General features: G+C 44.6%; 1 protein-coding gene across 4 annotated transcripts in view; it reads right to left on the bottom strand.

Moving 5' to 3' along the window:
* Positions 1-562: 562 nt before the first annotated feature.
* ptch1 (patched 1) overlaps positions 563-27,599 on the bottom strand; it is a 50,995-nt gene continuing 23,958 nt past the window's right edge. For 3 of the 4 annotated variants that reach the window (XM_071483405.1, XM_071483409.1, XM_071483407.1), the window contains exons 9-23: positions 26,432-26,563; positions 26,182-26,337; positions 25,938-26,036; positions 24,533-24,658; positions 21,106-21,224; positions 19,767-20,448; positions 18,945-19,254; positions 17,565-17,707; positions 12,892-13,075; positions 10,824-11,104; positions 8,453-8,590; positions 8,094-8,236; positions 4,539-4,638; positions 4,000-4,368; positions 563-3,893 (exon numbers count right to left, since the gene is read on the bottom strand). In XM_071483405.1, the coding sequence (XP_071339506.1) occupies positions 3,360-3,893; positions 4,000-4,368; positions 4,539-4,638; positions 8,094-8,236; positions 8,453-8,590; positions 10,824-11,104; positions 12,892-13,075; positions 17,565-17,707; positions 18,945-19,254; positions 19,767-20,448; positions 21,106-21,224; positions 24,533-24,658; positions 25,938-26,036; positions 26,182-26,337; positions 26,432-26,563 (3,516 nt within the window). In that variant the 3' untranslated portion in view covers positions 563-3,359. The remainder of the gene's footprint in view (positions 3,894-3,999; positions 4,369-4,538; positions 4,639-8,093; positions 8,237-8,452; positions 8,591-10,823; positions 11,105-12,891; positions 13,076-17,564; positions 17,708-18,944; positions 19,255-19,766; positions 20,449-21,105; positions 21,225-24,532; positions 24,659-25,937; positions 26,037-26,181; positions 26,338-26,431; positions 26,564-27,599) is intronic. The other variant, XM_071483406.1, reaches the window with a different exon arrangement.

Raw genomic sequence — 27,599 nt, 5'->3', positions numbered from 1 at the left:
TAGCCTAGCTTAGCACAAAGCCTGGCTCTGACTGGTAACAAACTCCTGCTACTGAAACCTTTGAAACTCACCTTTCATGTTTGTTTGATACAAAAGGGCAAATGAACAAAAAAAAGGAAGAATAAAGCATAGAGCGTAAAGCATAAAGCATAAATGGACACTTAATTGCTCCTCACTAAGAAATAGTGCATCACATATCCTACAACGATGTGCCATTTTTACAGAATGGATTAAACAAACAAGTTACCATATGCTGATTAGCAAACTTCAGAGGTCCTGGTTGGCAATTTCTTTTTAACTTTAAACAAAGCCAAGTGAGCTGTTTCCCCTAACTACCCAGCTAACCAGCCACTGGATGCAGCCTCATATTTACCATGTAAGCATCAGAATGCATCAATCTTCTCATATCATTTTCTGCTAGAGAGCAAAGTAGTGTATTTCTCCAAATGTCAAACTGAACCTTAAAATACAAGCAAGGCAAGGCACCCAATCAACTCACAGTCAGACCAGAGCAAATTTTTTTTAAGTTTCCATTTATTAAAGTTATGAACAAAGAGACAAATAAGTTATAATATTTTTATTTGTTAGAATTCTATCAGTGTTTGAACATTAATATTTAGAGAGCTAGTACAATTTTCTACTTTCATGGCTAGCCTTTGACAAACCCATAGAAACAGCTGTCTCTCTCCAAGGATCGGAACATAATACTGAAGGGGAGGTGTTGATGTTGTCTCACAAGACAGTTAGCAATGAAAGTGTGCACCTTAAGGTTTTTTTTCCATTATGGTATATCATTACATATAAACTCTTTAAAAATATACTTCTGTCAAATACCTTGACAACTACTATGTACACTACAAAAATAAATTTTCATATAAATAAATTATATGGCATACATTTATCTTTGTAACTGAAAACAGCATACATCCATGCCAACTGAGACCAAAATGGCAGTCTGGAAGAACCACTGATTTTTTTTTCCTTTTAAAATCCTCTAAGAGCTATGATGAGACCTGTAGTGTAAAATGTTATATACTCTTTTTTTCCTATTTAACATTAGTAAGCACTTTATACAGATCAAACTCCATTAATGTAAAAACATTAAACTGTAATAGTGTTTTTTTCAATAGACATAAAAATCCCTGCATTTGTTATCCACTGGCATCACAACAATAATGAAAAAACAAAACAAAACATGTTTTATATTACAAAAATATAAATATCGCAATTTAACCAACAAAAACAAACAAAAAACATTTAAGAATGAATAAAATAGTTGCCAGCTATGATTCTCTCCACTACTGCCAATGTGACATCGGGAGAAAACAAAACAAAAAACAAACAGAACAACCTATTTCATGCAAGCAGCTGACGTAACATGGTGGACAGAAGGACGAAAACTGCAAAGGTTTCTGGGAAGAGCTACATGTGTTCTACAGGAAGTAAGAGTGTAAAAGTGGAGGCAAACTGAGGTGTGCAGGGGGTGGATGAGGGGGTCAAAGAGGCCTAAGTCTGGAACTGGGGGGGGTTGGTTACAGGTATGCATACAGACATAGACACACATGCACATATAAATTGGCCATTGCTAGTAGAAAGAGGTGCTGGCGGTGTAAACTCTGACCCCTGAGGCTCTGGGCTGTGCCATTTGGCAGTTGTGGGGGTGGCGTCCAATTAGTGTCATGGCGTTATGTTGTGGATTTTTATGAGCTGAGGTCAGTGGGGACGGCTGAGGCCAAATTGGGGCCAGTTGTCTTTACTGTCACTAAAGGAGAGCTGAGACAGAATAAGAGGATGAACTCATACACAAACATAAATGTCTGTACACACACATACATTGAGACACACATAGAGCACATTGTCAGGCCATATAGGGCTTAGCCCTTAGCAGGCTACATGGACTAGCTTATTGGTTAGACAGAAATAAAGAGCTACTTGAGGCGAGATATTCCTGTGAATGAAGTTTAAATGCAGTCAAGTGCGATGTTGACTCGGGTCATACAGTATACAGTCTGAGCTTTAGCTTATCCACTAGACATAATCACTTAGGGTGCAGAGGTAGCACCTTGTATTGACCCTGTTCCAGAATCAGTCATGTGAATGTCCCTGTAATGGTAGAGTGAGTTTCTGAGGTGAGTTTATAGCTTGTATGGCAGTATACAAGACAGAACCTGTTTTGAGCCTGCTAGGGTTAAACAATACATAACCTCTTACAGTAAAATACAACCAGGGAGCAGCCTAACAGACAGTGATACAAAGCTGAGAGCAGAAACAGGTTCCAATGCAGAGGCGATTACTAAACAAACAAAACAAAACAAAACAAAAAAAAAAACAGCTTTAAAATTTCTTCATATCTGCTCATCTTAAATAGCACGCATAGCGTGTCAAGGTAAACAGTAACTGTTTCATAACTACCACAGGTTTGTGATAAAAAAAATTAATAGTTTAACATGCGTACCTTTATACAATAATAAACACACACACACACACACACACACAAACACACACACAAACACACACATACACACACATATACTGTATACCATAGCCCTGTTTGATAATTCTAACAATTTCCCTCATGTTTTAAATGAGTGTAAATGTTAGTCTGTTCTGAGGATGTATCTGATGTATAAGCCAGAAAATAATGGGGCTGTTTCACATCACACAGCCCCACACACACCTACTACACACAGACACATGTGTACACGCACACATATACGTAGACAGATCACTTCTTTTGTTTAACGAGACATTTGCATAGAGTTATACATGTATATTATTTAAAAAAATATTTTGAGCAGCAACAGTGAATGCTGACAGGTATTTTTGTCTAGATGAAGCTTCCTAATGGCACAGATCCACAGATGAATGAACAGTAATCAGAGATCTATCTCTCTCTCTCTCTCATACACACGCACACATTTACACACACACACGCACACACACACCATATAAAATGGCAGCCCCAGTCTGTTAACATGAGGAATTGTACAGCTCCTAAAATTATAGCTACTTTTTGTTCATATTTACATATGTATACATCTTTTAAATATAGATAGAATTATGTAAGACAATAGTCCACTGGGTTACAGTAAGAATGAGCACCATGACGGCAACACTGGCGAGTTTCTTGCTGCCAAGGGCTGGAGGTGAGCCAGGCTGGGCTATGCAGAGCTGGGCTGTGCCAGACTGGGTCAGCTGCTTAGTAATACAGAGGAGTCCATCTTTGGCCGTTGTAGTTCCGTTCTCCACAACTGGAAACAGAAAGGATGTTGTGGTGTCAATACTTCGTGATGAGGCGGATCTTCCTAAACAGACTGTTGTACTACTCATTGACCTACTGAAGCCGCAGAGAGCTCACCTCAGCTAGCCCGTCTGCCATAGTTGCTTTCAGCTGCCTCAAACTCCAAATCTTGGAGCTCCATGGCTTCCACCTTGACTCCTCTGGCCCCTGACTGGGTTTCCAGTGGTACGTGTGGGTCCTGAAAGGCAGGCTCCGGCCCTGATGGGCAGTAACTGTCCGTTGCAGTGTATCCTGGGTAAGAGGAAGTAGTGGGGCTCTGGCTGGACATGGGGGCTGGGTGAACGGCAACAGTGACGGAAGCTGATGCTGTTACCGTGGTGATGGGTTGGCAATACGGGGTGGGGTTGGGGTGGTGGTGAGGGAGGTGTTGAGGTTGTGGGTTGTGGGAGGAGCGGGCTCTGTGGCCTGCTGAGTGTTCTCTACGGCTGTGTGAGCCATAATGGCCCCCAGCCTCAGTAGCAGTTTCAAAAGCGTCCATGCGCGGGCGGGCTGGGGGCGGGGCCTGCCAGTGCAGCTGGCTCTTGGTGTTCCTGCTGCTGTGGCGCTGCTGAGTTGCACCTGGCCCAGAATCACAACCCTGAGAGGAGACAGACTGAAGAGCAGGATAGTAAGATATTTATATCTGTAATGTGACAAACAAGAGAAAATCTGCAATGAGAGAAAATCGTACGAGCACACAGTGGAGAATATTTTCTTACCGAAGATACAGTGTAGGCCGGAGGGTCAGGCTGTCTGGCTGAGCACCTGTGCCCTGACCCTGCTCTCCTGTCCTCCTCTGGCCTGGCTGCTCGGCCTCTGCTGGTCTGGAGGTTGTACTGCTGCTCCTCTGCTCGAGGTGGCACTCTGCGTGAGGGCTGGTTGTAGTTCTGCAGCTCTTGGCTTATACCGGACACTGTGGTGTTAGAGCTGTATTCTGAGTCAGACGAGTCTGACGCTGCACCAGAGGTGGTGGTGGTGGCGGCGGCGGCCCCGGTGGTGTGGTGAGGACGGACTGAGAAGTGGACCACGTGAGGAGGGGCCTCTGGGGATGGGGTGGGTAAGCGGCTACGACCATCGACTGGTGATACCTGAGAGGTTACAAGAGAGAAGGTGAAAAGGTATCAGTAACAGATTCATCAGCTTGGGAAGAAGCAGTTGTATAACCAGCTAAAGAATAACTTTGATTTAACAAAAATGCCACCTTTTTGTGGTTAAGTGGGATTACATTTTCTTACAGTTGTAATTTTTGAGCCCTTACCTCTGGATAGGGTCCAAAGTATGATAGTAAAACTGGGAGAAGGACCAGTCCATTCAGGACTCCAAGAACTGTGAGGATGGCCAACACGGCAAAGAAATACCTGCGATGAAACACACATACGCACAAAGAGCTCAAGGGTGGGAGTAATTTAACTAAAGGCAAAGTTAAGGATGAAACACAATGCATGCAAAACATTACATTTTCTTATGGCTTTCTATGTGACACGACATGAAAACATTTACTAAAAGTACAAGATATAGCAAAGAAATTTAATTAAATTTAATTTCATGATGGGAACAAAACGAAAAAAAAAAAAAAAAAGGACACAGTTGCTCAGACCAGCACAGACAGACAAGAAGAGGAACAAAGCAAGCAAATAAACAAAGAAAATACCTGTGCAAACCACAGATGTTTGGACGTGGGGAGACATGTGCAAGATCAACCCATCACATATGCCCAAAATAATACTTCCACAAAGACACCCAGGCCACTCCTTAAACACACACATATATATATATATAAACCCCCCACAGACAGGCAGGCATGCACGGTGGTTTTGAGGAGCAAAACAGAAATGTACCTTGTGTGTTTCTAAGTCCTGCCAAAGAGGGTTAGTCTTAAAGAAGCCGCAGAGAGAAAAGAAAGGGGAAGCATAATTAGCCAGAGCTGGTTAATTCAAAGGCACAGGAGGAAAGAAAAAAAAAAGGAGGGGAGGTTATTGGGGGCGAGGGTACTCTCTCTTGGGTGTGTGGTGTATAAGCAAACATGGAGAAAACAAAGCAGCGAGGAATGTGAAGGGAGGGGTAATGGGGGGGGGGGGGGGGGGGCATTGGAGGGTTGGGGGGTGGGGGGTGGGGGGGCAAAAGAGGACAGGGGCCTCTCTCTCCTCTCCAGCTCTAAAATAGAGAGAGAGAGAGAGAGAGAGAGGGAGAAGCAAACAAATGAAGTGAAGGGTATAGAATTTAAACAATTTAGTCTTGGAAGAAGAGAAGGGGACCCTCAGAGCGCCACCCCTCCTTGGCCTCTCTCCCTCTCTTTTATTTCTTTTTCTCTCTTCTCTGCCTCACTTTTCTCTCCCTCCTTTTCCAGCTAAGCCCCTGTGAAATTCCCGGCCACTCCACAATCCCCTCCGTCTAATTAAATCTCCAATGTATCAGGTAAGACCCCCCCCCCCCCCCCCCCCCCCGCCCAATCTCCCTCCCTGTCCAATCCAGCTCCCTTCATTAGGGAAGGCTTTCCTCTTCACTTAGTTCTCCGGTGGAAGCTCTCAGGTTATCCTAACTCTTGAATATGCTGTCAGTGTGTGTGCGTGTGTGTATGTGTGTGTGTCCGTGTGTGAGTGCGTGTGTGTGCGTGAGCGTGGGCGAGCTGAGGTGTAGATGTGCTGGCATGCTGTGCAGCTGGGCCTCAGACCAAATTCACATTCGTAACTAATCTGTGTGCATGTGTCTATAACAGTTTGTGTGTGTGCCTGGGGGGTGGGGGGTGGGGGCATTATGCAGAAGAACATCCACAAGTGAGGAGCAATGGTCCTTGTCTACCCAGCATGGGTGGCCTCGCTCCACCCCATGTGGAACCGACAACAACGAGACCAGCTAGAGTTATTTTTGCACAGAGCTGTTGCTGGAACACTGATGTGATCTGAGAACAGGACGTCATGCTGTGGGTTCAGATGGCAGTGCATTGTGTAGACAGATGGATCACAGGATGAATCAATTCCAGGATACTTGAAAAGAAGCACACAGACTCTAAATCAAGTCTGTTGTTGTTTTCCATGGAAATGCACATGGCTCTTGCTCCTTTCAGGCAAATGGAGAAATACAGAAAGCATCTGATCAGTGATGTGGGTGTACAGTATTTAAAGACCAACCCATCCTTCATCTACTTTTACTAGATGCTGAGGACTGTTTCTGTAAGTGGAACTGAAATAACTGCGTCGTCAACGTGGTTTTCGATTTCCACGCACACCAGGATGGGTAAACGCCATGTCACCTTTGGACACATATATGGACATACATATAGGCCAACACATGCACGCGTGCAGCCCACATACCAGGCTGAGTGCCCCGCTAGGCTGTTTAGAGTGAAAACATTCACAGGGCTGACGGGGAAAGTCAGGGAAACATTTCTTTCGGCGCAAGCAGAAAAATACGAGCCGGGCCTGTTGTTATTGCACCGTCTTGGGGCGCTGCTTTGTTTGCTCAGACAACAGCAGAACCTTTAAATGGAGGCCCGCGACTGAGCCAGAAACCAGAGCACGCCACTGGAGGTGAGGAGAGAAGGTCTATAGGCCTCCCTGTGTTTGTGTGTGCATGTGTGTCTGTTTGTCTGTGTCTCTCTTGAGTGTGTATCTGTGTGTGCTCTCGCTGGCAGGCACGCCATCATTGACCCCCATGATTGCAAGGTCAGGGAGCAGGCTGGTGTGTGTGTGTGTGTGTGTGTGTGTGTGTGTGTGTGTGTGTGTGTGTGTGTGTATGAGGGGTACAATGTGGGATTGTGTGATTGTGATCTTACATGCATGAGCACCAGCCTGTGCACATGACAGAGTTTGTGTGCTTGCAGATCACATGGACTCCACTGCTCCCTTTTCTTGAAAGGAGCAGGTCAAACAAATCATATAGCCACCTCATCTAGCTGCTGCCCAGAATGTGTGCATATGTAGCCACGTAAGACCATACCAGACTTTAAATTATACACTGAGCTCAGTGGAAACTTCTCATAATCCTCCAGGCTTAAGAATGTACAGAATCATTAATTTTCCTCCCTCGCATGGCAGCTGGTTGCTACCTTTCTGTCGGATTCTTACGAGAGGACACACACACAAAAGGAGCCACCGGCGCAGCGCCCCCACAGTGTGTCGGCTTTAATTTCCACTTCTCCTGTCTTTCCACAACTGCCCTCTTGCCCCCCACCCTGTTACTCCTTCCCATGCTTATAAATGTCTAGCAAGGGCAGTTAAACTAGCTGAGGGAGATTACAAAAGCCAGAGGACTTTCCTTCCCCCCACCCCCCCTCGCTCTCTTTCACTTTGCTTCCCTCTGCTTCTCCTTCTGCTCCCTCCTCGCCCTCCTCCTCTTTCTCCTGACCTTCAACTCTCCATCCTTTCCCTGGTTTCCCCTAAAATGTCAGGCATGAGAGACGTTAAGGGGGGAGAAGAGGAGGATGAAAGAAAAGACACAAGGGGAGAGGAGGGTGGAGGAAGATAAAGGCCTTGTTTATGAAGTTTCTTGGAGATCAAGCCCCCAGAAATGGACAAAAAAAAAAACAAAAAAAAAAAAACAGGTATGTGTATGGTAGCTGGAGAAAGGATGAGATTTACAGAGAGGGGGTATGAAATTGAGATGCGGGTGGAAGACAAGGAAGAGATAGAGGGAGGGAACAGAGGAGAGCGGCCTTCATGCATGATTTGTATCTCAGGTAGATTCCTGCGTGACATACAGGTTGAGGCATGGTCTCAACGGTCTACTAATGCCACATAGAGGCCATACGATAACCCCTGTAAGTGCAATCCTGTGTCAGTGTGGAACTCTCTAATGAGGTTTGATTTGGACTCACCTGACGATGAAGTCGAACTCAGAGCCTGCGAGCATTAGGACACCCAATAAGGTGGAAAAGGCTCCATCGAGCACCGGAGCAAACATGTGCTCCAATGCCAGCACTGCCCGCTTGTGACGATCCCCTATGGCAGTCAGGAACGCCTAGGAGACACACACAAACACAGTGATGTCTCATTATCAAGGGGTTCACTGTTTCAAAACCATTCAAACAAAAAACACCATCTAAACTTCTACTTTGTAATTACTGACGTCATTGAGGACATGACCATTCTCACTGTTAAACTGTATTAGAGCATTTAAGATCAGAAATAAATTGATGTTAGATATTTGTATGCGTTAGCCGGTGTGTACGCCTACCAGGGCCACATGGACGGTGAACTCCACTCCAATGCCCACAGAGGCAATGAGAATGACCACAGGCACGGCACTCAGCTTGATTCCCATCAGCCCCATGAAGCCAAACAGCTCCACAGTCATGAGAGACAGCACCAACACCTGAAGGGAAAGGAGGTGTGTTTGTTAGAAAGGAAGGCGGCTGATAAATCTATAAGAAAAATGATTTTATATGTTTAATGAAACGCAGGACAGAACAGATATTGAGTCAGTTCAGGCTGCGTGGGGCCACACATAGGATAGAAATTCCAAATATATATATGTTTGTGCACTTCATCATCACATAGCTTCAGTTTGAAGCATGTTTTTAAGGAAAAATACCCATATTCCTCACAAGACGCCCAGAGATATAAATTCTTTACAAGCAGTTTTTGCTCCTGAACATCTCGTCTACATCTTCTTCTGGAGAAAATCATATGGTTCTCAGTGGCTTCTGCAGGTTTTTCATGTCACAAATAGTTTTTCTCTTCTGTGTGTGACTCTTACAGATAATAATAATAATAATACCTTCGATCCAAAGAAGAGAAATGTAAAAAAGAATAAGAGAATGCAAATGTATCTAGGAAATGCACATTTCTCGGGTGACAGAGCTGGAAAACATATATAAGCATAGTGGGTGAAGTTACCATAAATGGAAATAGTCTTCCACGTTATTGTTCTACAATAAATAAATTATTTTTCACTGCATGTGCTGTGTGAATTTACAGCTGGACTTTGAATGTACAGAAGACAGATAGGCAGCAATAATACAAGAGGATGATATGTGTGAGTATCTCTGTCTTATAGATGTTCTACATATGTTTGAAATATGTGTGTGCTGGTGTGTGTATGTGTATGTGTGTGTGTGTGTGTGTGTGTGTGTGTGTGTGTGTGTGTGTGTGTGTGGAGGCTTCACAGAAGAGCGGGACAGGACCTGGGAGTAAATGCCATTATCAGCTGACAGGTGTCAGGTTACATGGGGCCCAAATCCTTTGAAGAGGGTCGAGGTGGGCTTGGGAAGGAGCTGTACGTGTATGTATATGTTCGGGTGCATATACAAGTGAGCATGCCTATGTGTGTCCACGAGGGGGTATTTGTGCGTGGTGCTTGTGTGTGAGTGGCTCCGTTTACACTTTATACATGTATTGAAAAAAACAAATTTGATCTTGATCGCATTCAGAGACTTTCAGAGAATTAAACTTGCAACTAGACCTGACTAATTTAGTCTTTCAAGATCAACTCAGTATTTTTCTTTTAATTTTAGTTCAGTTTCCCCACCAATGCTGATGACCAATGAAATGTCAATCAAGATAGGCAGGAAACAAAAACCACATCACAAGTGATCACTGTACAGAATGAGTCTCACTCATCAGAATGACTCATTTTAATGAGAAGTGTGAACAGCAATCAATATCAAGTGGATTAGAAAATCTGTATAAATTTAAACACAAGACAAGGTTTAAACAAGGCCTCTTCTTCAAGGCCTGTCTATGCTGTTAAGATGGATTTCAGAGAAAATAGCTAAGAGGGTTTAAGAGGGCTTAAGGTTTTAGGGTTTGACGTTGTATGGCTGGCGGTGGTCTGGTCCTGGACAGACCAAATGGTTAAACTTGACGCCTCTCCGTAACTTGTCTTTTGATCTTGCTAGTAAAGCCTGAAGGATGAACACGAGGTCCCCTCCTCCTCTGTTTAAGGGCTCGGGTGGCCTGGCCACTGCCTGTCGTAAAATACAACCCACCAGAGAGAAAAACCAGAGCGCTCTGTGTATGTGTTTCTGTGTGAATTATGTACCTGCGTGTTTACACATTCATAATGCATGTGTGCAAGTATATACATGTCTGTGCGTGTGCTCAGAGTGTGTGTTTGTGTGCGTGCCTGTGTATGTGAACATGTGTTTGCATGTATCCTTGGAAACTTGTGAGAGAAGGGGAGAGAGGAGGAGTGTGGAGGATGGAAATAAAATCTGACTTTTTATAGGTTTAGAGTGGAAGCAAGTTGCCTGAGCAACTTTGTAGCCTTTCCCCATTTATTTCAGCATTGGTGTCTGGGAGTGTTGGACTAGACTAAACAGACTGACCCTAACAAAACAGCACAAGATAAACACTAGTGACTGGGCTACAATAACACACAGCAGCCCCTTCTCCTTTCTGACTCTCTCCTCTCTGAGATGCCTTCTGGACCACACATAGAAATCAGGAAAGGAAGGGAGAAGAGGGGAGCGGGAAAAAGTACATTTCTTTCTCTCCTTCTTAAGAAGCGGGCCAGTTTGTAACATAATCCATTAACCTATCAAACCAGCTAGATGTTATGCCTATCAAAGTGTTTCTACTGTCCACTTGTTTCAACCAACACTCACTATGATGCCGGCGGTCCAGGGGTTGAGCAGGAAGAGGGCACAGACCAGAAAGGTACAAGCAAGCACGACACTGATGGACAGCAGGAGCCAGTGGCGCAGACTAACATACTGCTCCCAGAACAGGAAAGGGTAGCCGTTGGGGTAGGAGGGCAGGCCCTGACGGCTGTAGTTGCTGCAAATAGCCCGCACGCTCTCGATGGCCTCCACAAACTGTGGCGTCTCCCGGAGCCCGTTGAGGTAGAAGGGGAACTGTGCGTATTCGATGGGCTCGGCAGCCGGGACTGGATGGAGAGACAACGAAAGGAAAGGTCAATTTGCAGGATATAAAGGATACAACTTGATATTAATTTAGCTATGATCAACACATCGTTTTTATTAGCCCCCATGCAGCAACTGATGATGATTTTGCACTGTGGAAGCAGAGGTCACGCAGCCTTGCAAGAGGATGAAATTTCACTTCAGAGAAACAGATTACTGATGAACATTAAGGAAGTAATCAGGTAAATCATCAGCAGCAACGATGACATCTGCATTTGATATTTGTCTATTCTGATTAACTAGCATTAGGCTCCGATCATTTAGCGAATCTGCAGAAATAATTTTAGACCCTTTGGCCAAACCACCAATATCAAGGCTTTTCCTCCCTAATCCAACCTTGTTCCAAGAGTAGCTGCATCTGTGGGCAAGTGTGTGTGCGCGCGTGTGTGTGTGTGGTGGGGGTGGGCGGAGCACTGTGAAACAGAGCTCCATTGACTCAAACCCAGCCAGTCTGTGGCCCAGCCTGGCTAATGAGGGCCTATCAGTTCCAGACACAGCAGAGTGTCAGGGCTAACTATGATTCACGGTAATTACAATGTCAGAGTCACCACCATTACCACACCCTAAACTTAGCATGGCCACCTAAAGCATAATATAGATGCATGAACACGCATACCTGCCTGTCATTCTGCTATGAAGTCATCTGTGGTGCTAACAAAACAATGTGTTCATTCAGATTTTTGCTTGCAGTGCAATTAGTAACACATTTCTGTATATCGGAGATCAAAAGACTATCTATCTATCTATCTATCTAAAAATACACGTTTTTGCTCTGCCTGGTGTTGGTGTGAGTGTGTATATTCCACATTGTGTGCAGGGTCAGACAGGAGCACTTGCTAACATGGTTTGGCCCATTATAATCTCAACTATAAATTTCCATTAGGATACAAGTTGGCTTTCAGCCAACACCAGTCTGCTCCGGGGAGCTCCTGCACAGCCAAGAACTTCACACAGCTTATCCAATCATATTCCCTCCCTGTTAAGGACTTCCTGCTTGTTATCCAATTGTGCCTCCCACCCAAACCCAGTCTCTCCTTGTTATCCAATCATTTTCCTCCCCCGTGGAGCACTTCCTGACTTGCACCAAATCACAGGCTAGAATCAAACAACAACATGACTGTACTTTTTTTATGTGAGTTACAGTCTGTGTGTGTGGTAGGGAAATGAGAACAGGGTGTGTGTAGTGTTTGGGGTCACTGAGTTTTAATAATGTTTGTGCATGTGTGTATGTGTGTGTGTGTGTGTAATGCAAAGCCCTGTGGTAGCCAGGATTATAGCATTCACCACAGGCACCATTAGAAGAACCACAGTGAGCCGTGTCTTGGTCCTCGGCCCTGCAACCTGAGCTCACACATACACAAACGCACACACACACACCGCAGTGGTACAGTAAAGTCTACTACCTCTTTTAAAGCTAAGAGGCAGACAAGGAGCAATAACTCAAACCACGAGAGGTAAACACTGCTCATATGCAGCAGGCGTCTTATGGAAACTGAACAAAGTCACAGAGACCAATGAGCCCCACAAAAATTCGGCTTAAAGCTTCAGTTAGCAGTAAGTAAATGCAATTTGTTCAGCTGTGCCATGAAGCAGGTATGAACTTCAACATCTTTACATTTCTGCAATGCTTCATTTGTTGTCATTATTATTGAAATTTCCTTCCTTGTGTGAAAGAAAAACTCCATTTCACTCTCAGGCAACCTGTTAGCAATTGTACCATATTTTGTGAACTTATGGCTTGCTGACTTACTGCTGAGGCGTGTCTCGGTCATGAAGTCAGTACGGTCGTGGAGCCACTCAGGAGGGTGTGGGCGAATGTTGGCCTGCGAGGCAGCGTACGCCACAGGATCATTGCTGACCCATGCGGTTAGGTAGATGTAGAAAGCCCCCGGGTTGATGATCCCATCTGCATCCACCAGCCTCTGACGAGTCAGCTACACATAGTGAGATGAAGTAGAGAAGGAGAGAGGAGATTAATTAATGTTGACACCATGTAGAAAATCATTTCTTTTCTCTGTTGCATTCTCTTAAAACACAACTCTCAGAGACATACCTGTGTGCATTTTAGAGGGTTAAAATGAGGCCTCCCATATTTATGCTGGGCTAAGCCAGATTTTTAACTTTAATTAGTGAATGGAAAAAGTGCGATTGATGTAAAAATAATAAGGTGGAGACTGCATAGGAAATCATAATGCGGCCCTCAAGTATACATTGGATATGAATAGGTATTGTGGAAACAGGACATGTTCAACCAAAACATTCTACAGGTGAGCTGACCACAGACATGCTTATTTATACACACGCATGAGTGCAAGAGAACGGAGCAGCTTTCAAAATAAGAGTCAAATATTAGTCCCTCTCTCTTTCCAACCAAAGAAAAATCAACAAGTCAAACACTGGTCGTCTTACTGAAAATTCCCGTACCTCTCATCACAGCTTCCCAGAATTATCATGCCACATTAAAACATGGAAAATGCTGAATCAGCTTCTCCCTTTACATACAGTAGATATTGGCTGGCCAACCTCAGGCTCGATGTCCTGACCACTCTGAATACATTTCTGATGGGGCCCTAGCAGCGCCTTTCTGTCAAGAAGCAGCTGCTGCTGATGAATGTGCTACCAAGTCCTCTTCACTCTAAATGTAGCAGTATGTAAATATTTGTGAGACAGTAGTTTATCTACAGTAGTGTTGCTTTTTGACAGTTTCAGCTGAGTTAAATGAACGAATATGATATCAATATTATTGGTGTTTTTTTTAAGCAATGTCAGTGTGTTGGTCAGTCTACCACTTTGGTCCAGGCTGAAATATCGATCTATTGCATAGATTTCAATTAAATTTTTTTACATACATTCATGGTACTCAGAGGATGATTCCTATTGACTTTGGTGATCCCTTGACTTTTCCTCTCGTGCCGCTTTTGAGGTTTGAAGTGAAATATTTAAACAACTATGGAAATCTGGTACAGATATTCAAGTTCCGTCAGGGTGAAGTGCAATAACTTTACTGATGCTTTGACTTTTCATGTATCACCATCAGGTTAAAATTTCAATTAGTCAGCGTGTCAGTATTTTAGCATGTTGGCATTCTGATGTTAGCATTTAGCTTAAAGCACTGCTGTGCCTCAGTAGAGCCCCACAGAGTCGCTAGCATGGCTATAGACTCTTGTTTATGGTTGCAAACCCAAAACTGAAAAACACCAACAGTAATGCCCAAACATATCAAAACATTTCTGATGGAGTACTTCCTAAAAACTCTATTCACTCCATTAATGTTGCTTAACTTGAATTCCCTGTCAAACCCACATTTCTGTCTATTTGCAGATTGTTCCCAAGCTCTGTTTCAGTCATTTGCTGTGACGGCTGCGGTCAGTGTGTAGACAAGAATGGCTGCCTCGCTCAGGGCCATTACTTTCACCCTCCCATGTGGAAGAACAGGAGTGTAGCTTAGCATTGCTACCTCCTGAGAGGTAAAACCATTACAGCACACTGCTCTGTCACTCTCCCTTCTAGGAACCATAAATCCCTTCTTCACGGAGGCAGGGAGAGTTTTGGGGGTGAAGCTGGACTCATGGGGTTAGGTAGATGAAGAAAGGAGTAGGGTTTTTTGTGAGGGGGAGTGAGTGGGGTGGTGGTGGTGGTGGTGGGGAGTCGGGGAGAGAAAAATTGCTTGAGTTAGCGTAACAATAAAAAAATTGGCTGGAGTCCCTGAGCGCGTCTGTGTGCAGTTAACCTGGTTGTTAACACTGAAGGAAATGCCACCCAGCAAATGGAGTAGAGCTATAAAAATAACACAACATCTGTACAAATGTTGCTCACACTTGCTTCTCCTGACCCCTACGGGTACCCAGAATGCCCGGCGCCACAGACCAACCTGAACCCTGAGAAGAAAAGAGCCCTTGATAAGGTTAGCATGGCCTTCCTTAACACTTTCACAAACTTTCCCACTCCTCCTTTTCTCAGTACCCACCTCCTGTATTCGCTCTCCAAATCTTTATCTTTCTACTCCCTTATTTTCAAATCTCACACACACACACACACACACAAACACACACACACACAGACACACACTAACACTAACACTACCACTAACACGGACAACCCGCTTCCATATGAGTCCTGGGCCAGGCCATAAGGAATGAATGGTTGCCCAGCACAGAGAGAAATGTTAGCAGCGACAGATCAAAGGCAGAACACCTCTGCACGGATCCATGGAGTGGCATATCAAAATAAAACATCTAGCTTTGCAATTTGCCAGGGTTGGGAAAGATCTGGTCCTTATTTTAAGGCACAAAAAAAACAGCTACTGCTGTAAGTGCACACACAACAGACAAAAGCAGAACACACACTCAAAACATACACATGCACACACAGAGCTGCCTCAAAGAAACCACGTGTTTCAGCTTCTCTCATTCAAAGAGGACACAGCAGTGGAGCACGGAGGGAGGGAGAGGGAGGGAGGAAGACATGGACAGAGAGAGAGAGAGAGAGCAAGAATGATAGTGTGAGCAGGAGTAAGTGAGGGAGAGTTGGAGGGGGGGGGTCAGATTCCAGAGGATCTGGATTGAATTTAACTGCGGGATACGCAACAACTGTATGTCTTCAAGCTGTCACGGGAAGCCCAGGCAGCTCTGCTGGCGGCCCCCACGCCTCACGGCAAATACACTTCCCTCACAGGCACAGGAAGTGATGTCACAGGGCCCCACACCAGGCCTGCCTCGGCTTCCTGTCGGCTAGTGGAAGGGATGGGAAAAGCAGCGTGCCACAGCAATGGAGCTCAATGGGTGGGGGGGGGGGGGGGGGCTTTCACACATCTGCAGACACGCAAGACTCAAACACAACTTATAAATATTCAAACACACAAGACACAGTGGAACTATATGCCAAAGTTAATTATCTTTTGGGTAACATGATCTCAGTGTTGAAAAGGACATGGCTTGTTTTGTGTTTGGGGTTTGCAGAATTCCTGCCCAAGAATTTTGTTTTTACATTTCTCCAGTTTCTTATCTTCTGTTTTCACTGTTTCCTGCCAAAGAATGCAGCCATGCATCCATGTATGTAGTTTCTTGGTGGTGGTACCAAACCAGAAACAGCATGCGATGCCCTGTTGAAGCTGAGTGAGTTACTTCAGCCCCACAAACATAATCTTTCCTCTCACTTCCTCCTCACTCTCTGTCATTATCAACTTGTCAGCATCTTTCTGCTGACATAGAAGACACTTGATTTGATCTCCCACTAAGTTCCTCTCTGGACCTCCTTCTGAGACCTCGGCTGCTTGTTATCCGTCATTGCTGGATGTCAAACACCATGTCCAGTGCCACACTGGAGACAGAGCTCACTTCAACAGCGGAGCTGGAATTGGTCAGGTCATAACGATAACTACCTGTTGTACACTCCTTCTCATTTGACTTCTTTTGACTTCAGCTGAGGTGCACCTTGCTTTCAGCGGGCTCTGATGTTTAAACGCAGCAAATGAGCATTTCTCTGACACAGTTATCGTAAACCTCTAACATTCAACACATATTGAGGCAAACTAGCTCAATTTATCATTTATCAAAATATGCAACAAATATGTTGTTGGTAATGTAAAAATGTTGTAAAATTGGGTTAGAAATCCACTTCTTGCTGATTCCAGTTCCAGATAATTCTAATTATTCTTTCCCATTGGGGCTTCAGAATCGAGGCTAATTATTTAGACCCAATGGGCCCTGCAAGATTTTCTGTTGTGTTCAGTAATTTTTTTCAACCTCCCAACTTCACATTCTCTGAACTGCGACTGGAAGTGTCAGAGTGAAAGGCTCGATGCTAAGGAGAGTCACTGCAAGGCCATGCATACATGCGCATCACACACACACACACACACACACACACACACACACAGACACACAGACACACACACACTGAGGACAAATAGTTTAAATGAAGAGTTAATAGGTTTTTCAGAGGCAGACTGCAGCCCCAGTGAGAGCTTTAAATTCCTGGGATCGGTAAAGTCATCACAGGCAGTAGATGGAGAGAGAGAGCAAGAAAGAGGAAAAAGACATACACAAAAAGATTGTTTTTAAGATGGGCATGATGCTTCCAGCCCCAATCACACACAAAAAAAACCCAATATACTGCATTCACAATAAAAGAAATTTGGTAGTCTGTATCAATACCACTGAAATTCCACAATTCTCTGTACCAACCTTGATACCACAGAAAAACATATACTGCACAGACAATTTGCTAACACACTCTCTGAGGTGTCTAGATAAATTTGAGGTGTTTCCTACTTTTGTTCGAAATGCTCTGCAAGCATATATAACAGGACAAAACTGCTGCATGGTCTGCATTCAAATGCAGTCAGCGCACACTTTGTCATATCTTAACTGAATCAGATTTAATAGTGGGAAGAACTGACACGGGCTTAAATCCTAAACAGACCTGGTTGAAGTTGATGGGCTTGTCCCTGCGTCCTGTCTGCACCAAAAGCTTGTACGCCAGGACGCCATCATCAGAGCCATTCCTGTAGCTGTTGACGGTGATGCGGCCAGCCTCCCAGTCCTTGTCAAATGCCTGCTGGAGACCTGCGGGAAACCACAACAAGACAGAGTGATGTGGATGTTTGAAAAGGTTACATGCCCTGTTATCTTCATTCTTCCTGCACAACGCACTTACAAATCCTGGTTCACAAGAAAACATGACACATAATAACCCAGCACAGTACAAGAGAGCATGACATAACACAACACTGCAACCTAACCCTAACCCTTTAATAAGCCTGAGTGATGAATGTGATAACCCACTTCCATTCTCAACCACCAAACAAGACTTCAAAAGCCTAAAATGGGCTCCTTTTGATTCAAAGCAACCATTAGGGAATATATGAGTAACATGTGTCGTCTTTTCTATACTTCTCTAATCCATATGTGCATCACTCCCCTCCTCTCAGCTCTCCCCCAAGGCCCATGCTGTGGTCCGTCTGTGGGAGATGTTGTTTTGGGTCTCGTTGCTCGGCCTGTCTGGCTCCAATTTGTCCCACCATTGCAGAAAGCAATATCAGACACAGTTCTCTCTCTCTCACCCCACACACTCTCTGTGTGGTTCCCAGCCGGCTCACACACACACGCGTACAAAAAAAAAAAAACACACACGCACACACACACTCACATAATCTGTTTTATCGTTAGGGGCGAGTCAGTGAGTGAAAATCAACCCAGTGCTGGACTGGGCTGACATGTGGAAGATGGTTTTCTTGTTGAGTGGTGCTTCACATTTCTTAGGAGCCGTCAGTGCTGGGTGTACAACTTTTTAATGAAAAACAACAAAAACTAGCACAAGCAGCACTAGTATGAGTTGGATGAGTAATGGCAACATTATCTGCAACTCTCTCCACTGCCAAAGGTCCTAACATACTCTATACTGCCTGAACCCAAATATAAAAATATGGCCTCCTCCATCGACCCCACTTATGGAAGAAACAAGTGATTTTAATCAGCTACTGTCAGTGTCCATTTTGCAATCCCTGCTACTTCTGAGCTCCTGCCCAACATCTTGTCTCATGCACATTCATGTCAAAACTCCGAAGACAATTATGATCTCAAAAACATTTCATGGGAGAGTAAATGATTCCCATGCCTGAACTATTCTGAATAGCGATATTAAATGAGGAATTAATAACAAAATCATCTGTGATCTAACACTGACTCTGAATCATTTCGTTACATCTGACCCACCTTATTCTCAAAAGCTGACAAAGGGGTTGTGACCAAATCCCCTTTAAGTCTGGTCGGGGTGGTAATTATATATTGAGTTTAGCTGTACCTTGCAGCCAGTCCCTGAAGTAGTGGAGCCACATGCGGGGCAGCTGTCCGTTGTCCTCCTTCAACACGTAGCGAACAGTGTGGAACCTCTGGTGGAGCTGGTGCAGCAGCGGCTGGTTCTGGGCATAATCGGCCCGCTGCGTCACCACATACATGTTGTAGAAGGAGAAGAACTTGAACTGGGCACCGATGAAGTCGTACTCGCTGGTCTCCCTGGGTACAATGTCTGTCAGCTCCAGGCCATCCCTCACCTGGGTGGTCCCGTATAAGCTGACACCCAGCAGGCAGAGGAACAGCACGATTACAACCACCTGGAAGCAGAAGGATGAAATATGGAGCTTCATCAATCAATACACAGTGATGACAGGACAGTTTCAGTTTGGACTGATTACTGCTTAAACCAATTTGCATATTCTGAATGAGGGCAAATGCATAATCTAAGGTAGATTTTAGTAACATAATCCAAAGGATACAGTGGAGACCAATGCACGATTAAAATATAAAATGAAGCAAGGAACTTGGCTCTGAATAATCTGGCTAAAATGTTTGTTTACAACCTATCTCATCATCTAACCACTCGAGTTTCTTAACATCCCCCATATGTGACTCAGAGAGAACATGATCACAACCTCCACCCCAGATCCTCTCCTTCTTCTTTTCTTCTTCTTCTTCTATTTGCTCTTGAGACTAACCCTCCTATTCAAATGATCAGCACGGTGAGTCAGCACTTAACACACTCTTACGTCCCACAGAAGTTTCCCCCCCCTCTATTTCTACATCTCTCTTTTCTACTAACACACACACACACATAATCTCAACTCACCTTGGTGGTGGGCTGCAGGAGAAATGGAGCGTAGTGCTTTTCGGCAAAAGAAGCCAGGGTCCAGCGGGAGCAGGGAGGCTCGAGGCAGCGCAGGCCCAGCGAGGCTTCTCCAAACTGGGACAACAAGTCCCGTGTGGAGCTGTTGTTCTCTGGGCTCTGGCCGGGCGATGAGGCAGCATCGCCCTGAGGAACTGAGCTAGAACTTGAAGTCGGGGCTGCAGGAGGAGGTGCAGGGTGATGATGGGAGAAGGTGGCAGAACCTCGAGATCCACCATTATTCCGGCTCCCACTGTTGTTGTTGTTGAGATTGCCGTGATTGCTGCTGCTGCTTCTGCTACCGCTGGGGTTGCTGCTGTAATAGTCATTGTTGGGGTTGCTCCTAGTTGGAGCTGGATTGATGGGCTGCACAGAGATCTGGGATCTGGGCTCAGCTGTGGTGTAGAAGGCCTGAGTTCGGGGGTCATACTCTGTCCTGAGCTGCACTGTGGACTGCATGGTGATTTCGGTCTGCTGTGCAAAGCCATGGCTGCTGTAGGAGGGAGGGGGGCTGCTGTAGCTTGGAGGAGGAGTGTGGTATGAGGGAGGAGGGGTGCGATAGGATGGAGGAGGGCCGTAGCGACTCCCGTCTGCCCCATCCAGGTACGCCTGAGGCTCGATCTGGATCACACGATTGGCACACGGGCTAAAAGAGACAAAGACAGTGGGAAAATGTCAGACCATGGACTGGTGTGAAAGGCAATATATGGAGATTAAACAGGGGGAAATTTTAACACATACATCATCAGATTTTGTGAAATAGTTAATAACTTTCAAGGTTATGGTGTTCTATAAAAACCTCTGCAGAAACATGTATCAATATTTAAGATAATGTGCAAAAAAAAAAAAAAATCTTTTATTAGTGTTACGTTCCTGCCAGTTTTATTCTGCTCTCTGGCAACAGCATGAAATATAAAGCTGAGACCCACCAACACAAGGGAATTTAATAGTGTGTGTGCACACCTGTGCAATCGTCGTGCCAACAAGCATGTCCTGACTGGCAGGCAGACAAGTTTTATATAGACTGTGACAGATAAACAGACAGTCAAACAACCAAGCAGCCCAGACAGAAACAGACAACCTAAGCAGTAATTAGGCTTTGACTGAGCAGGATTAAGGTGAAGATATCACAGAGATAACTGTGTTTTTAAGTTCTTCATTGTCAGATCAGAGATCAGAGGGAAACATGAAAGGGAGAGTTAATGAATGAACAGAAAAGCAATAACTCTCATCAGAAATAAAAGAGCTTGTTCGTGTGTGCCTGAGTTTGTGTGTGTGTGTGTGTGTGTGTGTGTGTGTGCACCTGTAGAAGCAGCAGAAAATGTCGAAACGTCTGTCTTCTCGTCGGTAGAGGTCCATGCTGAGGATGGCGGGGAAGATGAGCAGCACCATGGCGAAGTTGAACACCACAACCACTGCAGCCTGCGAGAAACATAGAAAACACGTCATTTTATGGAAATCAAAGAAAAGGGCGGGCTGTCGACTGACTTTTAGGCATCTTTATACAACTGAGAGGTGATGGAGGAGACAGAGCAGGTGACATGATGTACAGAAAGTTCTGGTGGGATAAAAAAAGGGTAAAAATGTAATGAAATGTAATAAAAGCTATTTCTCAATTACTGTTCCTGCATCTCCATTCCTCCACTAGTCCCCAATTACAAAATGATTGCGAGGATATTGTATGGCCTCAAACAATTATTTTCACTTATTACAAAACACTGGGAAACGTTTAATATAGCTTAAAATAACGCAATCGGAATAAAGTGGCTTCAAGGAAAAAGCACCTTTCAACACTTTTTCAATTCCTTTCAAGACTACAACTCAAAAAAGGGAGCCATGTGTGTGTCTGTTTGTGTGTGTGTGTGTGTGTGTGTGTGTGTAATAGAAGCCAGTACACTGTTGTGGTTAAGTATTTGAAGGTGGTGCATTGGAGCAGAGGGTGGGGGTTGGGGTTAGGTTGGGGCCCTGCCCAGAATACAATCTGGATCTTGCGTAGTTGCCAGACCACTACACACACACACACACACACACGCTCACGCACTCATACACAGACACACACACATACGCACAATGCTGTGTGTGTGCCAGACCACCCAAGGAGCCATACGCCCGCGGGGCCTGAGGTGATGAGCAGGCACTGCGGCTGTACAGACAACACACACCCCTTACACACACATACACACAAAAAAATGCACATACACACAAGTATCTGCTGCCAGCTTAAAAAACTGTCCAGCCTCCTACTTAAACCACACCTTAACACCAACCAGACACACACACACACACACACATGCACACACACATTCACACACACACAAACTCACACATCCTTGGCCTCCCTCATTCCACAGCTCACTACTCAGGCAACAAGAGAGAAATAATGCGAGAGAAAAGAGAGATGGACTTCGAAAAAAACCTCTGTAAGTAGAGTAGAACAATTAATTCTCAATTGGCCCACTAACGTCCAGACAGATACAGTCTGACTCCACTCATACACACACACACACACACACAAAACGACCGCTAGCTGACCCAACAGTGGGGAGATTTATCATCACATCTGTCCTCCGCGCATGAATGTGTGTGTTCCTGTGTGTGTTTTCGTGTTGTTATCTAGACAAGATTCCTGTTTTTTTCTTTGTTCATACTGATGGAAGGAAGCAAATGAGAGACATAATGGAGGAAAGAGAGAGAGAGAGAGAGAGAAAGAGAGAGAGAGAGAGATGCAGGAGCTGACAGGAAGTTTTTAATGGTGATAAAGAGACACATACACACACACTAACACATATCTCTGCACTGATACAAGGGTGAGAGATTAAGTGCGTGTGTGTGTGCGGGTGTATGTGTGTGTATTTCTGTATTCCATAATAAAATATGGATATAAGCATGATAGTCTACTTCACTGCAAGTCTGCCCCTCCACCAGTCACAAAACCACAAGTGTAAAGTATGCATGCTATGTGCATGTGTGCATGTGCCTGTCTCTACGTATTTGTGTGTGTGTGTGTGTGTGTGTGTGTGTGTGTGTGTGTGTGTGTGTGTGTGTGTGTGTGTGTGTGAGGGTGCGTGTCTGTGTGTGTGTGCATGTAAAACGAGGCTGCATGGATTAGACCCATGGGGTAAATGGATCATGTTTGACAGACTTGCTGTACTAAAGCCATCCATCCACACGTACTAATATTGTACTCACCGTGGCCACGTCTTGCCTCACTGTGTGTGTGTGTGTGTTTGCACGTGTGCGTGTGAGAGAGAGAGGGAGTCAAGAAGGGTGGTGTCTTCATACATCCTTTCTCAAGACATATTGACATTTTCTATTGAATGTTTTAATTGTATTTGTTGGTTTGACCGATAAGCGTCATGAGGATTAATTTTGCATTTTAGTTACTCGTAGCTGAAAAACCCTCTGGAAGGTTATTAGCAAATTGGAAAAGAAATAAGATAACACAATTAACCTAAAGTCATGAGATGTTGAGATTTCTTCATACTTCTCTCTGCTTTCTTGCTCAAGGGCACCTCAGTGGTGGTAAGAGGCAAATCATCTTTGACTTTCCCCAACAGGTGCCTGAGTGAACCTACCGCACATCTAAACCTCCTTTATCTTTGCTTTTATTGCAGCAACAAATGACAAGAATGTGCTACACACAACATGCTGTGCGTGGAGCAAGGAGGCAGAAAGTAACCCTGACAGAAAGTCATGACACACTTTAAGAAAAGATTTGGATAAATAGCGCAAAATAATCTTGTGCCTGTGCCGGTCTGGTGACTGTGATGATGTGCAATTTTTTGAATTTTGGAATATTTTTTCTGTTATGTGAGACATTGGATCCAATATAGTGACAAATATAGGACAATGTGTGTGACTTATAAGCAGTATTAAGTCAAACAGTGACCCAACCACGCTGCTCATATGTCAGTCAAACCTGTTTTGTTGAGACCCTCATTTGTTTCTATTCAGGTTTATATTTGTGTCATGTTTTCTTGCTATGTCTTTCTATTTCTTACACTGCCATGAAGCCTTATTAAAGGAGTCATCAAAGGTTTAATCTGACCTTCTCTTTACAGCATGAATCAATGCGATTGAATGAGTGTTTGTGAATTAGCAAATAAGTGATTTTTGGAGGCATTTTGTCGGACTGACAGGCGTCTCTTTCTGTCCCAGTTTTCACTGTTCTGGTGACGTCGATAATTACTGACAGATGTTAGCGAAGTCAGAGGTCCCCTCTGGATCCCTCCACCTTCACACACACACACGCACACAAGCAGATTGAGACACACACACACACAAAAAAAACTAGACCACTGCTTTTCAAACCTCCCACACAGAGACTACAACTCTCAACACTCACACATACACATGAGTGTGGGGATATGGAAGTACACACACACACACACACACTCAAACACGCACATGCAGAGGGATTCAGTTACATGGACCTCAGCCACAATCTGGACAGACACTGGGCCCACCACTAAACAGCCTCAAAGAGGAGGGAGAGGGCTGGATGGATTTAACAAAACACACACACACACACACACACTTTCAGTTTGATGAATGAAATCAATAAAACTACAGTCTGAAGAAATCTGGAGCCAATGAGGACTGGAACAGGACTATTAGTGAGAGTGAGGCCCCACACGACTGAACTCTCCCTCATATACACACACTCAAATACACACACACACACACACACACACACACACACACACACACACACACACTACCGTGCATACCTGTAGAGAAAAGGCTCTGAGCGCCGGGATGGGGATGAGGGCTGCCATGAAGAATGCTGTAACGTTACTGATGGATGTGAGAGCCACGCTAGCCCCTGTCCTCTTCAGACACTCGCCCGTACGGTCCTGACAGACACACAGAGGGAGGTAGATGAAAGCAAAAGCAATAAAACTCATCTCTTTTAGCCAAAGGCAAATGTGTAATACTTGCGATTATGTACAATTATCATAATACTGATATGACTGACAGTGATTGCAATGTTTTTTGACACCCTGAAGGACTTGGATGATCCACCTGGGCCTGTCTACTTCTGTCTGAAGAGTGGAGGAAAAGGGAGAAAGAGCAAAATGGCCTGCTGCCTCTCCAAACAAATCCATTTTCAGTGAAATGTTTTTACCATTTCTTATAGTAAATGAACAGAGAGAGAGAGCAGATGTAAGTATGCGCACACCCCTGGATGGTTTGGCGGCAGCTGTATGAAGATTTGAGGACGTGCAGGACCACACAGGGAGTGTTTGCGGGCATGTGCATCTTTATATAAGTGTGTGTGTCTGTGTTTGTGTCAGACAGGAGAGATCAGGTTCAGCACTGTTTAGTTTTCATCTCATCCACACAAAGGAAGCTGGGGGGTGAGGGAAGCATAAAGACGAGGGCTAGAAGGGGAGGGAAGCAGGGGAAAACAAAAACAAGCATATACATGCCTGTGTTTTCCCCCGCTGGAGATGAAAAGTCATCCCGCTCCATAAAAACACACAAACACACACACACATACCCATGTGAGCCTGCAGAAATGTACACTTTATTTACACAGTTTTTTTGTTTTGTTTTTGTTGCAATTATTTCTGTCTGTACCTTGATCTGCTTGTGAGGAAAATCCTATTGCTACCATCATGACATTCACTTCAAGTCACTATGATGATGCAAGATACTTTAGTTTATTGTACTAAACCACATAATACACATTTAACAAGTATTTCAAAACCACTCATGGGCATGTATTTAGGTTGGTTCATTCAAATGTGTGATGCAGACTGAAAAAAAATCAAAAGGTCAGGTTGTTAGGTCAGAGGATTCATTTAACTTTATAATCCGCTGCTGACAAAACCAATCCTCAACAAAAGCTTTGGAAACAAACCTAAAATATGACGTTAAATGCGAAACCAGAATTTATTATTTATTATGGTTGCCGTTCTGTTTCCAAAAAAAGGAACACATTTAACGTGGAGATTAGATAAGCGGGCTGTGTGTGTGTGTTTGTGTGTGTGTGTGTGTGGCACATGGGTTGTTTGATGCTACATCACAGGCACAGGCAGGCTTTCACACATTCCTCTATAGAGGAGATAAGATAGCAGAGTGGCGGGAACAGGGTGAGTAAAAATGGGTGAGTGTGGGTGTCTGCCTCACCTCGAATGGGATCCTCTTGTTCTGTCCGGTCTCACTGAAGGCATGAGCGAGGAGGAAGATGTCGTCGACTCCAACTCCCAGAGCCAAGAAGGGTAGCACCTGTAGCGCATACACACAGACTTCGTGAGCAAGTTACACAGCCAGTGCCACTGCTTGATTGTTGGTGTCTTTTTTTGATGGTGAATCAGTAGGGCTTGACCTTTACAGACCAGGGCACCTGTCCCATTGCATGTCTGTGAGTTACCTGTGTGGTGGCAGCATTGAAAGAGATCCCCAGGAGAGAGCAGAGGCCCAGGCCAGCCGCCACAGACAGTGTCACCAGCAGGACGCCCGCCAGCCCTACAGCTCCCTGAGACTTGGCACAGTCCCACCGCAGCATGGTCAGACACGCATAGGCCAGCTGGACAGCAGACAAATAATTCATTTATTAATCAACCTGTTCCGTGTGTAAGTCAATCATTGCAATCCAAGCCTTTCCATGGCTCTGCTCTCACCATCAGGAGGTATCCACTGGCCACACGGATGACGCTGACGTCAGAGAAAGACTTGAGGATATCTTCCAGAGTGGTGGTGGTGAAAGACAAGACCTTCTGAGACGAGTTTGCTGCCACGCTCTGCAGCACCGCCTAGAGAGAGAGAGAGAGACAGAGAGAGAGAAGGACAAAAACAGTCCGAAGAGAAAAAGTTAGATAGAGGGAAGAAGAGAGATCTAGGTTGGAAGCTACTTACACAATGACTGACTGAGACTGTCTCATAGGTGCAAACAGTGAGTGAAGCCCAGCAGCAGCAGCTCACTGAAAGTTCAAGTTCAGGTTTAATGACCACTCAGCCATGACTCCCTGTTTTCAATCATCAGATACTGTGTTCACTTATAACAAGTGCCTGCTTTTTCTCTGAGGTTTGTTTTTTAACTGAACCATTGCAGGTCTCTACACAATAAAGTCTAATAAAAATGTTTTCCGCCCCACAACATTCTTCCATTAGTACAACAATGCAAATTTGCAACACTTGCACACGCATGACCGACCCTTGCAAACTGCCTGATTTCTAGTAGAAAATGCATTTAAACCCTTGTATTACAGCATCTCCTTCCATTTGCATTATCATGCCTTAAATGTGTGTTCCTGAAGGAAAGTTGCACCACAGCGCTCAGGAGGCAGAGCGGGTTGTTCACCAATCGGAAAGTCAGTGGTTTGATCCTCAGCTCCTCCAAGTGAAGTGTCCGTGGACACGATACTGAAGCCCAAACTGCCTCAAATGTACAACTGGTGTATGAGTGTATGTGTGATAATGATGTGCTGTATATATAAAAGCATGTATGTGTGTTTGACTGGGCAGATGTGACTCTTGGTGTAAAGCACTTTGAGTAGTAAAGACAAGAAAAGCACTTCATAAATACAGTCCATGTTGCCATTTAGATGAGAGAAATTGCGCTTCCAGTCTGTTTTCTTGCCTGTTTGATATATAACATGTAAAACACAGTATGTCTCCAGTTATAAAAAAAAGTAAATCTCACCCTGTGTGAAAAAAAAAAAAAAACACAAAAGAAAAAAGCAAATCACAGCCCTGAATTATGAGCTCTGCCTCTGTCGTAGGAGGTATTTGGGGGAATCTGCACAGTACCATGACCCATCCTCTCCCTCTCTCACTATCTCGGGGCAG

This window comes from Trachinotus anak, unplaced genomic scaffold (genome assembly GCF_046630095.1).
Source record: "Trachinotus anak isolate AG129_WGS33_773 ecotype Australia unplaced genomic scaffold, CSIRO_AGI_Tana_v1 ptg000008l, whole genome shotgun sequence".
In the NCBI taxonomy this organism is placed as follows: Eukaryota; Metazoa; Chordata; class Actinopteri; order Carangiformes; family Carangidae; genus Trachinotus; species Trachinotus anak.
The sequence above is the reverse complement of the archived record's forward strand: the minus strand, read 5'-3'. Positions and strand labels throughout refer to the sequence as shown.